This window comes from Ursus maritimus, unplaced genomic scaffold (assembly GCF_017311325.1).
Source record: "Ursus maritimus isolate PB19 unplaced genomic scaffold, ASM1731132v1 scaffold_15, whole genome shotgun sequence".
Taxonomy (NCBI): domain Eukaryota; kingdom Metazoa; phylum Chordata; class Mammalia; order Carnivora; family Ursidae; genus Ursus; species Ursus maritimus.
In genome coordinates this window covers 7229921-7243279 of record NW_024423897.1, presented here as the reverse complement: position 1 = coordinate 7243279, position 13359 = coordinate 7229921, and the positions used below count along the sequence as shown (strand labels likewise).

Genomic DNA, 13359 nt, shown 5'->3' with positions numbered 1-13359 from the left:
CCAGGGTCCCTTCTCTGTGGGGAGTCTGCTTCTCGCTCTGACCCTCCCCCCTCTCATGTTCTCTCTCTCAAATAAATAAAATCTTTTAAAAAAATAACAAGTTTGAATACATTCTAAAGCTATACATGTTTACTCCCTGCTACCCCCATCTTTTATGGCTTTGATGTCCCAATTTACATTTTTATCTTGTGTATCTAATATAGGTTTTTTTTATTCCTTTTGTCTTTTAACCTTCCTACTAATTTGTAAGTGATTAACCCGCCATCTTTACAACACCAGATTATTCTGAGTTCCACCCTTATCAGTGAAATTTATACTTTCTTTTTTTTTTTTTTTTCAAAATTTTATCTATTTATCTGACAGAGATAGAGACAGCCAGCGAGAGAGGGAACACAAGCAGGGGGAGTGGGAGAGGAAGAAGCAGGCTCATAGCAGAGGAGCCTGATGTGGGGCTCGATCCCACAACACCAGGATCACGCCCTGAGCCGAAGGCAGATGCCCAACCGCTGTGCCACCCAGGCACCCCTGAAATTTATACTTTCATATGTTTTCCTGTTACTAGTTAGTACCCTTTAACTCCCATTTAAAGAGTCTCTTCAACATTTTTTTTTTTTGTCAAGTTAGTCTAGTGGTAGTGAATCCCTTTTAGCTTTTGCTTCTGGAAGACTTTATTTCTCCAGTTCTGAAGAACAACTTTGCTACGTAGAGTATTCTTGGTTGGCAGTTTAAAGAAAAAAAAATTTACCTGCGTAATCTCTACCCTCAACATGGGGGTTGAACTCATGACCCTGAGATCAAGAGTCACTTGCTCTTCTGACTGAGCCAGCCAGGCACCCTTGTTGGCAGTTCTTTACTTTCAGCACTTTGATAGTGAGAACCTGTGAACGTCACCCTGCTGGCCACCTGAGCCAGGCGGTCAAGGGTCATCCCCTGGGTGGCAGCCACAGGAAAACGGGGCACCTGACGTGTGTACAGGCTCCTTCCTGGGAGACACTGGTGGTCTGAAGCACGGTGGGGAGAGTGTGAAGATAGCACCTGCCCTCCAAGGTCACTGTAGAGGACTGTAGTCAGCCCTCAGATGTGTGTTTAATTAGGTGCTTGTCCCTGAGGCTGAAGCTATAAAGTAATTGGCCTCTTTCATAGAAACCCTGGGTGCCTCAGTCTGTTGCCTCCCCACTGTGCCCTGCGGTGTAGCCAGTGAAGAACTCTTTTACCCAGGAGCGTAAGCCCCACTGGCTGCCAGAGTCAGGTGGTCAAGAGTTGTTCCCTGGGTGGCAGCCACAAAACTGGGGTGCCAGATAGGTGCACAAGCTCCCTTCCAGTAGATACTGGTGACCCGGATGCAGGCAGAGGGAGAGTACAAAGATGGCACCTACTGGCCTCCATCTTTGGAGAGTAGATCAGTAGGCCCTTATCTGTGTTAAATCAATGCCTGACCTTTAGGTGGATGCTTTAAGATAAGCCTCATATGCAGAAAAACTGATCGCTTTCCTGCCTCTCTGCTGTGCCCTGGGGTGGGTGAGTCTGCAGGCGTGAGCCCTTTAAGAACGGTTTCTCAGTTTGCTATAGCTTTGTGGGCCTCAGGGATGCAAGCCCTGTTAGTCAGTGCGGAGTCTGCTTCTCCCTCTCCCTCTGCCCCTCCCCCACCCCGCTCTCTGTAATAAAATCTTTATTTTTTTAAAGATTTTATTTATTTATTTGACAGAGAGTCAGCGAGAGAGGGAACACAAGCAGGGGGAGTGGGAGCGGGAGAAGCAGGCTCCCACTGAGCAGGGAGCCTGATGCGGGGCTCATCCCAGAACGCCAGGATCATGACCTGAGCCAAAGGCAGATGCCGAGCAACCGAGCCACCCAGGCGCCCCTGTAATAATTCTTTTTTTTTCCTATTAAAAAAAAAATATATTTTATTTAGAAAATAGAAAATTATAAATTAGAAAATTTAGAAAACTATTTAGAAAATTAAGATTTCATTTATTTATTTGACAGAGAGAACACAAGCAGGGGGAGTGGCAGGCAGAGGGAGAAACAGGCTTCCCACTGCGCAGAGAGCCCCACACAGGGCTTGATCCCAGGACCCCAAGATCATGACCCGAGCTAAAGGCAGATGCTTAACCGACTGAGCCACCCAGACTCCCCTCTAAATAACTAATTTTCTAAATAATTTTCTAAATAATTTTCTAATTTCTTGTGGTGAGTAGTTACTATCTGCCATTTTTACCCACCCAGCATCTATTTATTACTTATTGTCTTTGGGGAAACACTTGTTTTCACCTTGGACTACCTGTTTCTGGCTCCAGGGATGGTCATGTGATACAGACTTGGCCAACCAATGAATCTTATTCTTTTGCCCATAATGTCTGGTTCAGTAATGGATATTTGCCTGAATCCAGGCCAGTCAGAGGCAGTGACTCTGCTGGGATGTCTCTTGGAATTATTGGAAAAGAGAAGCCCTTATCTCCTGGATTTGAAATTAGTAGTATGTATTGCTCTCATTGTTCAGTGGCTGAGAGTCCCTCTGCCAACTCCTGGGGAGGGTCTTGAGAACGAAGCCCATGCAGAAGCAAGCCGAGCACGCACGAGAGACCCAGAGCCCATAGGACACTGTGTGGGCTCTCGGATACGCGCATCTGTGTCTGACGCAGTGAGGACTATCTTCGATTTTCCAGTGACTTGAACCAATATATTCCTTTTGTGGCTTAAGTTAATTTGAATTGCTTTTCGCTACTTGTAATCTTCAGAGCTTTATGTCAAGTATTGCCACCCTTGATTTTTAGAAGGGGAAACTGAATCTCAGTGATATTGCCGGAGTCAAACAGCTGGATAGGGGAGAGGATGTGGAGCTCTTTAGGGCCAGTGGGGCTGGAGCCAGATGGAGGCCTGCTCACTTATCACTTAGACCTTCCCCCAGTGCTACTCTCAAGGCTTGCTTCACCTCTGCTACCCCTGCAAACGCGGACGTTTACAAGGTCTGTATACAGACCTCTGGTCAGGTGCTGAGAGCCTCTCCGATCCCTGCAGCAGTTTCTAAGAGGACTTTGAGTGAGCAAGGTTCCTCTGACAGTGAGTGAATCCTGCCGTCATTACTGGGAGTTGCCCCATCTCTGAGTTGGGCTGCTTAAGCCTTCTGACCGACACTTTCTTCGCTTGCCTTTGACATTCCACAGACACATCCACAGTCCTCACCTGTTGATTTGGTAACTTTTTCACTGTTCTTCCTGCTGGGGCCTACCCGAGGGGTAGAGTTCCAGGAAATAGAAACATTTTTATTAACGCTGTTATTGATATTTCTGCCAGTAGCAGGTCCAAAGATGAATGCCCTGTTCCACCGTATTTTATATGTGTCACCTAAGCATAATAAGTCCATAATCCATTGTTCTGCACCTGTTTGCTGTGACTGGGTGGTAAGGGAAGAGTGGCAGAGGAAGGATGATGGTGGCACCGCATTGCCAGAAATGTCTCGGTCCATTTCCCATCAATAATTGTGTTCTAAATACAAGTATAGACTGCCAGCCTGCTATGTATTCTCTCCAAAGGACCAGGCTCCCCTGGGGGGGCCACTATTTGTTACCTATTGAGCACTTTCACCCCCTTCTTCCTTTGTAAATGGTTCCATTCAGGTCTTACAGGAAGGATCTGATTAGTCCCAGATAGGGTTTCTCAATCTTAAGACTACCGACCCCTTGGCAGGATACTTCTTGGTTGTGGAGGCTGTCCTGCGCGTCATTGGGGGGTTAGCAGCTCCCCCTGCCCTAGTCAGACCATCAAAAATGTCTTTAGACATTGCCAAATGTCTCCTTTGGTGGCAAAATCTCTCCCAGTTGAGAAGTTCTGCAGTTGACACAAAAGGGAATTTGACAGGGATGGACAGAGCTGTAGGTCCCACACCCAGGAGGAGGGGCTACTTGGTCTATGCTTGGAAAGTGGAGGCTGTTGGTTCCTGGCCAGCAGCTTCTCCTGGCAGGGATGCCCAGGCAGCCTGATAGAGGATGTGTCAGCGCACTACTCCCCCCACTTTCGTTTCAGATTTTTTTCACGCTGAAAGCTTTGAAGCTAATATTAAGGGCATCTTGATGGAGACTCAGTGCCCCCGGCCTGTGTGGCCATGTCTTGCTTAGGAAATATCAGGGGAAGAAGGAACGACAAACCTGGGCCCTTTTGCAACACTTGGTGCATCTGCTGCCCCCCGTTGTCTTGCTTCCAGTGGTGGTGTTCATGGAGATCCAGGGCTATCTGCTAGGGAAGCAAAGTGACCTTCAGTCAGCTGGTGGTGGCTTCCAGACCCATGGCATTCTTCCTTTAGAAAGGCCGTGAGCTCCCAAGGATGCCTCAGAGCTGGGAAGCTGAAGGGTGAGTTCTGCCCTTGCCCTCACCTGCAAGCCCGCTCCCAGTGCTTGCTCGCCCACGTCATCCCCTTCGGCCTCCTAAGATGCTTGGGCTCTCCACCTCGCTCAGGTGCCACCTGCGTGGGGCAGTTAGCTCTTGAGTGCTGTGCGGTCAGGTTTCCTCCTTCCGTTTCTTGGTGCTTCACCCGCACCCATGTCCCAGTTCTTCAGAGAGGCTTTCCTTGACCTCACCGTGTAAAGTACCCGCCAGCTATTCTGTCACGTCACTTCTATTTCTTAAAAATACTATCTGATAGCTTTGCTTGCTTGTTTGTTGATTGACACTCAAAAAGTTAAGTTTCAGGAGAACAAGGACTTTGTCTTAATCATCTTTGCGTAGCCCTCAATGCCTAGAGCAGGACCTGGCACATTGATGTTTAATAAATGCTTAGGAAGGAACGAATAAAAGGGGGGGTTTAATTAGCCATTGGAGTACCCAGGACAGATCTTCCTCCACATCTTACTAAGTGTTCTCGACACTGGTGTGGCTTCTCCCCCCATGACCCTTGGCACCCAGTCTGTGACTGTACAAATCACACACCCAGCAGACCTCAAGCCATGTGCTGGGCCTTCTCTCTCATGTCTCCTGGGAACTCCGGGTCCTTTTCTCCTCACTTCATGTTTCACGAAACCAATTGTTTCCACTAACTCTACACCAGACTTGTCCGAACCCCGTGAATGTAGTCATCTTTGCCCCAGGGAGTGAAGGTCAGGAATAAAAATAAGACACACCAGGGAGTAGGGCTGAGTTTACGGTATTCACAAGAACATCTGATAGGTCTCCTGTGACTCATCCGTTTATTTTAATGAAATCAGATAATGACAGTCTGTTGAATCAAAAAATGCACATTATTTATCCCCTCATGGTGAAGTGGCACTGTAACATTGTTTTAAAAACCATCTTACAAGTTTTTTTCTTAGAACCTATTGTTGAGTTAGAGAAAGCAGCTTTGCCAAGTGCCCGATTCTGTCTTTGCCTGTTCTGGCAGCTGGCATCCCTCCCACTTTCCCCAGGCATTTCCATCAGCACGGTCTAACCCCCACTGGAACATGTGGGTCAGTGCTGCCGAACCAGGCACTGCCCCAGCTTCCCAGCCCTCCGAGTGCACTGTGGGGGAAGGTGGGGGACACTTCTCTGGCCACCTAGAAGGTACCACAGGGTCTGTCTCAGCCTTCACTCTTCCTGGATGCTCACAGTAGCAGGAAGAATGATGGCCTGGGTAGACACCTGGGTCTGTTCCTGCCTCTGGGGTTAATGTGTTGGATGACCTTGGTCTCTGGTTTAGACACTGCATTTCTCTGATTCCCAGGTTTATCCCTCACCAGGGATTCCCTCAGGTTCCTTCAGCTCTGATATCGGAGACACGGTGAGTTTCGAGGGGCAGGTCCGCTTATGCTAGCGGCTTCTCCTCCCAGCAAAGCCCGTGGGTGGCTGCTTGGCTACAGGGTTCAGTCTGATGGGAGCTTTGTATCTGGTGGAAGGCAAGGTGAGCTCCATCCCCCTCCTGGCTGCTCCAGGGTTCCTAAGGGTCATTCTGGGGGATTTCCCCCTCTTTCTCTGGCCCGAAGAAATCTCCCTCCCTTTCCTTTCCCCTCTTTTCCTTGTCCTGTCCTCTTTCTGAGGCGTCAGACTCAGGTTCCCTTCTGAATTTGAAAAGGCAAAGCCATCTTCTACATGGGGCCTGTTGGCATGTCAACAATAGCAACAACGGTAGTAGCAACAGCTTACATTAAAGGTTTTTAGTTTACACTTTACAAAGAGCTTTTAAATACATCATCTCAGCAGCCATTTTAGGGTCCCTTGGTTGAGTCAAAGGGATTCTCCCTTCCCCTGAATCCTGCTCAGGGGGAAACTGAGCCCAAGCCCCCTTTCACATATGCTCGTCTCCACACGCAAACACTGAACCATACTTCTAAGCATGCAAGTCACCTGACTGAACTCTTCTGCCCTGGGGGACTTTGTTTCTAGAATTTGGCTGTTGAAATGAAAGTGGTTTAATCTGCATTTATTAGAGAAACTTCCTTTTGGGGAGAATTTTCTTAATCTTGCATTAGGCATTTCATAAAGTCAGGGCTTCCAGAATTGAGCAGAAGGCTCAAACTCGCCCTCAAGCCACACTAAGAACACGCTCCTTTTGGCTGTGCTGGCTGACCGCAGCTGGAGTCGGGAGTGGGCGCAGGCCGTGGCTGGCAGAGGCAGGCCTTGGATTCCTTGGGGAGGCAGAGGGAAAGCTGGCAGCCTGGCAAGTCTTCTCAGAAAGTCAGTGACCCTGGTGCCTGGCTGTCAAGATGGCAGGCCGAGTGGGCTTCCCGTCATGTGGAGACGCTAGCTGGGAGTGTTGGTAGAACAAGCCTAGGGATTTACCCATGTGGATGAAGTGGGCTGATGGCGTGAGGGATGGGGAAGGGTGTTGGGCACACCTCAGGACATGTCTCAGGACAGAACTTTGGCGCTACCACAGAGACTTTTGGGACCTATCTGGAAATCAGCATTGTTTAGCTACAAGCTCCAGTGAATAACTGGGAAGCCCCCAAGCCATTTTGGGTGGCAGAGTCCTTTCTCCTCTTCCGAGCCTGCCTTGTCTTTGCCACTAATTGTCTTCCTAAAACAGCTTGTCTTGCTATTCCCCTACTTAAAAACCCTGCTGGGTCCCTGTGTCCTAGCCTGCCACACATGGCTCTTACTGGTTGAACCCTTGCCTTCACGCCTACCCCATTGATTCCTACTCCCCAGTGTGCCTCCCACATTCCTGCCGCCCTGGACCTCTGACTCTTCCCCAAACATACTGGGTCTTTTCCCTGTTTCACTTCTTTTTAACAGGTCATTCCCTGGAAAGTTCAAGTCCCTTTTTCACCCCCCGCCCCGGGCAAACTCCTATTCATCCTTGAAGACCCAGGACTGGAGATTTCCTAGTCTGGACAGTGATGGCCCTTGTTTATACTGCCATGAGGGAATTCCTGTAATAAAGCAGTTGTCCCATGATTGTTTTTGCCCTGGACTGTAGGATCCTTAAAGGCAGATGTTTCTTTCCCATGAGGAGTAATTTCTGGAGTTAGGCAAACTGGGCCCAAATCCTGGCTCTGTAATTGATTGGGCATCTGTTCTTATGCAAGTTCTTTAACTCCTCTGTGCCTCAACTTTATCAACTGTAAAATGGGTTGTAATGCCTTTACTATAGGGTTGCGTTGAGAATTAATTAAATATTTATATATATATAAATTAGAATGGTATCTGATGTATAATGTAGTAAGTGCTAAGTGAATCTATCTGTTAATACTAGAAACACATCCACCATAAGGTACACTAAGTACCTGGAACATAATGTGTATTAGTACACACATTTTTAAATAATTCCTCCATCTTATTTCTCCCTCCTTTTCCCTTTTTTCTTCATCCCTCTCTTCCTTCTGTTCTTCCCTCCCTATCCCTTCTTTCCCTTCCTTCTTTCCTTCTCATTTGCCACTTGCCTTGTGCTCTTCCAGCCTCCTTTTTTGCTTCCCTCTTGATTCTTAGACTCTTTGGCCCACTGTTGGTCCTCGCAGAACCAGTAGGCTCCACTGGGAAACCTCCATGCTGGAAGGTCCTCTGAGCCCCATGTTTTCCTCCAGCACTTCTGCAGGGGAGGCTCCCAGGGGAAAGGAGGGATGAATGAGAGACAAGGAGTTGGTGTGAGCACCTGAGCCCCTGAGCCGTCTGTACTAGCCTGAGGGGAGCTGAGAGACCGCGGCAAGTCTCCATCAGGCGGCCTGCCTTTGCTCACATTACCTGATGTATAACTGTCTAGAAGCTTTCTGGATACTGGGGGAACAGAACAAGACTTGAACACAAGCAGGAGAAATAGTAGTAAAGAACAACTACTTTCTTTTCCTGGTAGGGCTTATCCGGTGAACTAACTGAATGTCCTGTGTTTACACTATTTAGAGAAGGAATCTAGAGCTTTGAGTTTGGCTCTTCTACTTATCAGACACATGGCTCAAGGCAAGACACAGAGTTTGAGAAAGGCTTGTTTCCTTGTCTGTGAAATGGGGCCATATGGCTTTACCCTTCTTATGGGAGCAGGGATTGCACGATGAAATCACGTGCAGTACAGATAAACGTTGGAAGGTGCTGCAGACGGGCAAGGAGTTGTGATGACTTATGAGGGTGGCCTGGAGGATCAGGCGGCAGAGGCTTGTTTGTCCCAGAACACAATCCTCCCAGAACTTTCCAGAGTTGGACTTCTACCAGCGCTATGGGCAGGCTGGGTTCCTGGCCTTCCTCATCCCTGCAGCCCCGGCTGCCCGCTCTCCTACCACTGCATTCCAAGGTGAAATGGGCTGGTGGGACGAGGGTGGCTCAGAGCTTTCAGAGGAAGGGCCAGTGGTTGGGGCCTGAGGAGATGGCATTCACCGCTTCTTCTGTTGACTCATCTGGAGAGGGGCAGGGAAAGAGGCAAAGTTGACTCAGATGAAGCCTGTGGCAGTTTCACATTGCCCCGTAGTGGAAGGCAGGGCCAGCCAGGAGGGAGGAGAGGGGTCTACGGTAGGTTCGGACCCTGCTGGCGGCCTGGGGCAGGTGCAGGCGGTGGCCGTGAGTCTGAGGCTTCCAGGGTGTGGCGGCTTTTCCTGGAAGGACGGCTTCGGCAACCAGGACTTAAAAGCTGGGTGCTTTTAGGGAAGAAAAAAAAGTCATTAAAAAGAAGAAACAAAGAAAAATCTTTTCCTTCTCTTCCTCTTACGGTTCCTTTTCCTGAGCTCAGTAAGCAGGTCTTGGTTTCTGCTGACATGATACTGTTTCATCAACATAAAAACTTCCTTCTTCCTCCTCGGACAGGCTATCACTTCTTTATTCTTATCCTTTTGTTTTAAAACATTTTTATTATTCTTTTTTCTTAAAATTTTTAACAGCTGTTTATAAAAACACGACAAATACACAAGACTTGGTAAAAATAACTCACTATATATGGTACATATACTCAGACGGTGTGATATATTTATATAATAAAAGATGAAAATAGTCACTTTCCATAATAAAAATAAGTTCTATTTTTTGTTTATTTTACAATATACTTAATATTCTCTTCTGCTTCCTCTCCAGCTTTTGCTTCTTCACCTCGAATCTCGAGGGGGTCCCACATGGCTGTCCCAGCCCCCACGAAGCTGGAGTCAGAGAGGTGGGGGGCAGGTGGGCAGACGGCCTTAGGAACACTGGCGGCAGCCGCACTCTAAGTGTCTTTCCACCTCTTCCACGAACGAGGAGCCGTCGGTGCACTGGAAGACATATTTCCGCCGCTTGCTGCGGGTGGGCTGGCAGCACTGGGGCCCACAGCCCCCACGACATTCCATGATGGGCACTCTGGAGGCTGTGGCACACGAGGCATAACCTTTCTGGCGGCGGATCACCTCTCGGACTACCTCCCCCAGGCACGGGCTCTCTGCAGAGGGCGGAAGAGGAAAGGTCAGGGCATGGCTGGTACAGATGATGGGCCAGGGTCCGTTCCCGGGCAGGCTTTTGGGAAACACTGGTGGTGTGAAGACGCTTTGTACTTCTTCGCTCGTCCCTCCATCTGCCTGTCCACTAACCCGTCCAGCTGTTCCACAGATTTCTGGGCCAGCCTCTCTGCTAGATTGATAGGTCCTGAGCATTTCATGGTGACAAAAGCAGGCCCGTCCTTTCCTTCAAGGAGCACAAACACTGCACTAGATGTGGCCCAGTAGTAGGCTGTGGGCTAAATCCTGTCCCCAAATTTTGATTGTGCCACCTATGCTTAAATGTCACCATTAAAAACCCCAGGAGATCAACTAAATACTGGGATTTCTGGCTTTGCTGAAAACCAGGGAGTCTCCAGTTTGGCCCAGTCCCCACCTGTATAGAGTTTAGATATGAATTCTGGAATCCCTGAAGTGAAAGTGTTTGTAAGGGTAAACTGAGGTGGGGGCTACACAGGAACAGAACAGGGCAAGGTGCCTGATGCAGCCCAAGGGTGTGTCTCCGGGACGGGCTGCTGGAGGGGAGAGCTGAATGAGGAAAGGAGTTAATGAACCCCGAGAGCGGCTTGAATCTTCACTGCCTGCCGTACTGTCCGTGCGACACTGGGAAGAGGGCTAGAGCAAGGCCCTGAGGAGGAGAATGACAAGCTTAGATCCCCAGCCCTGCAGCCTGAAGCAAGACACTGGCCATCCCTGAGCCACTTTCCTCGTCTGGAAAATGGTGACCCGTTTCCCTGTTCTTCCTACGCTTCACAGGTTACCAGCCTCAGAGAAGACTGAATGAGAAAAGGCTTTATGCATTTTAATGAATTTTGGTAAGCATGATATCATTTTAAAAAATTACGAGATTGTTACAATCTCTCTCGCCACGCCACATTGTCCAATGATTATGTTGCCACATTGTCCAATCTGGCGAAGGGAATGTGAGAGCTCTTTATCTTCTGACAGGTTTTCTGTTATTTCAAAATATATTAATAAAAAATTTAAAAACATGGTCAGTTTTGGTTGAGAATAGTATTTTAAGTAGGTATAAATGTGAAAGAGTCCTTTAGAGACAGGGTGGTCTGCCTAGGAATCTGGGCACAGGGAGGAAGACTTCTCCATTTCCCTGCAGGAAATAAAACCCTCCAAGGAGAGGCAGATATGAATTTTAATACAGTTCAGTTTTAATTTTCCTGTTCTTGAGCTTATTTCAAAATGAACACGCTACATGGGTCAAGGTCATGGAGGGAAGGAGGGCTTCGATCTGCTATGTTGTGGGGCTAGTTAGTTACACAGCAGTGGCCGACTGCTGCAGAGATGTAGGGTGTTGCCCCCATGTTCAGGGTGAAGGAACTGAAGCTTAGAAAGCAACGTCGCAAGATCACGCAGCCTCCAGGCCGGAACTCGGGACTGTCGGCAGTCTGGATCTGAAGTCCAGCTCTGCCCCCTGTGGCTTTCTCTGGCCCCCCTCCCCTGCGCACAGTTGACCCACCTTGCTCGCAGTGCTCCCCACTAAAGCCAGGCTGGCACAGGCAGTAGGGCTCCCCTCGATCTGAGAAATGGCACTGCCCCTGGTGACACTTGAAGGTGGAGCAGGCGTTGGAGTCATTCTTGTGGTCACACGTGGCCCCGCCGTAGCCTTCTACACACTTGCACACATATGAGGTCCCGGTTGCTACACATTTCCCATGGTTGCAGCTGTTGGCAGAGGACAGAATGAGAACGGGGAGGGCAGAGAGCATGCTGCCGGAGGCTTGCTCTGTCCACCGCAGCCAGGGCCCAGGCTCAGAGTGGGGCGCCCAGAGCTGTGGAACCTCAGGTTTTCTCCATCCCATGGTCTGCCCCCCACTAGCCCAGGGGCTGAGCATCAGTCCAACCTGCTGGAGGCTCGGATCACCTAAAGTCACCTACCAGCTGTGGCCACGAGGCTGGCTGGCTTGCCATTTTACCGGCAGTAGAACTCCCCGATCCAAGGGGCAGGTGCCGGCTCCGGAGCAGCTAAGCAACCTCTAAACACTGTCGTTGCCCTAGCATCTTGGTAATGTCACTGCCGCTGCCACCACCAGCAGTGCCAGGCTTTGGGATAAGTGCATTACACCAGACCTCATTCTTACTTTCTACAGTCCCCTCTGCTCTGCTGCTTCGGTGCCGCAGACAGTCTTATCCACATCTAGACGGAGAAACTGATGCTGAAATTCACCATCCTTCCGCTTGACGGAGACAGGGGTTCTCAGCAAGGTGCTCCCGCACTGCTCTAAGGGGGACCTGCTTTTGGCTGTGTAAGCTGTTGACCTAAGCAGTCACACTGACACAGGTTCTGGGTCCGATCTGACCACACTCCCTCCAGCTTTCCTCAGTCCCACTTCTCGGGGTTGCAGGGGAGAGAGGAGGGATGGAGGCAGGGACTGAGTCCATGTGGGGAACCTGGGCTCGCAGGACACTGACCTGTGGCCCAGACAGGGGTCCTGGGCCTCCTGGTCGCACAGCGGGCCGGTCCAGCCTGGGTGGCACTCACACACTACGCTGTCCTTCTCCACAGAGCGGCACACGCCATGCTTGCACACGGTGCAGGACTTGCAGCCCGGTGACACTCCCAGGGACTGTGGCGGGAGGGCCTTGAAGTCTTGCAGCTCGTTGTTGATACGCACCTCGTGGATGCAGCCGTGGAAGCCCCCCAGTGGCCGGTCCGTGCCCTGGCGCAGGGCCGAGAGGCCCGTGGAGGTGGGGATGCCTGGGGGAGGGGTGCCAGGACAGCCGCCTGAAGACCCTCCCCTGCCCACCAGCTCAGACCTCTCCTCAGAGCGTGAGGGAGGTCTCCACGTGCTCGCAGTTACGTGCTCACAGCTCTGGGCCTCTGCTGTTCAGATCGAGGGAATGGACCAAAACCTGGGGCCTTGTCCACACAAGGGTGCCTGTCCTTTGTCCTGCACTTTGACTCTTTAAAAAATGTGAATTTGTTGCCAACATTTTAAATATACAAAATTTCCCATAAAAACTCTTATTTCAGGCTTTCTAGAAAAAGATCTGATGGCTGGCCACAGGGCCACACTGGTGGGACAGAGGAGGACCACCCCCTCTAGGGAGGGAACAGAGAGCGTACCCCATTCCCCTGCTGTCCCCACCAAGCCTCTCCTGCCCCTTGTCACAGCCCTGCAGAGCACCGGGTGGGAGAGCTAGAGTTTGGGAGAGAAGGGGTGTGGGGAGCAGCTTCGATCTGTGGAACTTTGGGTAGCCAGTGGGTGAGAAACTGTGTGCCTTCTGGGACTGCTCTTGACTGAAGGATTTCCCTGGGCCCCTGGCACCTGGACCAGCTGTTAATAGTGTAGATTCCTGGGCCTTCCAGAGGGGGACTCCTTGGCCAGGAGGTCTTGGGAATCTCTTTGTTGAACCAGCTACTCTGGTGACTTCTTTTCTCCCTTCCCTTCCTTTCCCCTTCCTTCTCCTTCCTTCCTTCCTTCCTTCCTTCCTTCCTTCCTTCCTTCCTTCCTCCCTCCCTCCCTCCCTCCCTCCCTCCCTCCCTTTCTTT

General features: G+C 50.0%; 1 protein-coding gene and 1 long non-coding RNA gene across 2 annotated transcripts in view; one reads left to right on the top strand and one right to left on the bottom strand.

The window, feature by feature from the left end:
• Positions 1–9398: 9398 nt before the first annotated feature.
• SLIT3 (slit guidance ligand 3) overlaps positions 9399–13359 on the bottom strand; it is a 584433-nt gene continuing 580472 nt past the window's right edge. The window contains exons 34-36 of the mRNA XM_040630315.1: positions 12279–12564; positions 11326–11531; positions 9399–9796 (exon numbers count right to left, since the gene is read on the bottom strand). Of these exons, the coding sequence (XP_040486249.1) occupies positions 9561–9796; positions 11326–11531; positions 12279–12564 (728 nt within the window). The 3' untranslated portion in view covers positions 9399–9560. The remainder of the gene's footprint in view (positions 9797–11325; positions 11532–12278; positions 12565–13359) is intronic.
• Positions 9690–10845, top strand: LOC121102750. Its single transcript, XR_005834830.1, has 2 exons — positions 9690–9819; positions 10608–10845. It is a non-coding gene; the product is annotated as an uncharacterized LOC121102750 (long non-coding RNA).